This window comes from Carlito syrichta, unplaced genomic scaffold (genome assembly GCF_000164805.1).
Source record: "Carlito syrichta isolate Samal-C Ts95f unplaced genomic scaffold, Tarsius_syrichta-2.0.1 Scaffold169756, whole genome shotgun sequence".
NCBI lineage: Eukaryota > Metazoa > Chordata > Mammalia > Primates > Tarsiidae > Carlito > Carlito syrichta.
Window position 1 is genome coordinate 1 of NW_007113852.1, and position 498 is coordinate 498.

A 498-nucleotide genomic window follows, 5' to 3' on the forward strand; every position below is an offset into this window, starting at 1 on the left:
GGGGGCTGCTCCCGGGGCGCCCGGGCCCGGTGGCGGGTCCGGGGCCCCCACTCACGCCCCCTCCCTCCGGCGCTGCAGGTCTCGGCGCAGAAGATGGCCGGCGGCGTGGACGGCCCCATCGGGATCCCGTTCCCCGACCACAGCAGCGACGTCCTGAGCGGCCTGAATGAGCAGCGCACGCAGGGCCTGCTGTGCGACGTGGTGATCCTGGTGGAGGGCCGCGAGTTCCCCACGCACCGCTCGGTGCTGGCCGCCTGCAGCCAGTACTTCAAGAAGCTGTTCACGTCGGGCGCCGTGGTGGACCAGCAGAACGTGTACGAGATCGACTTCGTCAGCGCGGAGGCGCTCACGGCGCTCATGGACTTCGCCTACACGGCCACGCTCACTGTCAGCACCGCCAACGTGGGCGACATCCTCAGCGCCGCGCGCCTGCTGGAGATCCCGGCCGTGAGCCACGTGTGCGCCGACCTCCTGGACCGCCAGATCCTGGCGGCCGAC

The 498-nt window shown here is 71.7% G+C and overlaps 1 protein-coding gene across 1 annotated transcript; it reads left to right on the forward strand.

The window, feature by feature from the left end:
• Window positions 1-10: 10 nt before the first annotated feature.
• LOC103252742 (zinc finger and BTB domain-containing protein 7A) lies at window positions 11-492 on the forward strand (the record flags this gene model as incomplete). The annotated part of the gene is made up of 1 exon (XM_008051330.1): window positions 11-492. A coding segment is annotated over exon 1 (399 nt), but the record flags the coding sequence as incomplete, so codon positions are not given.
• Window positions 493-498: the final 6 nt, after the last annotated feature.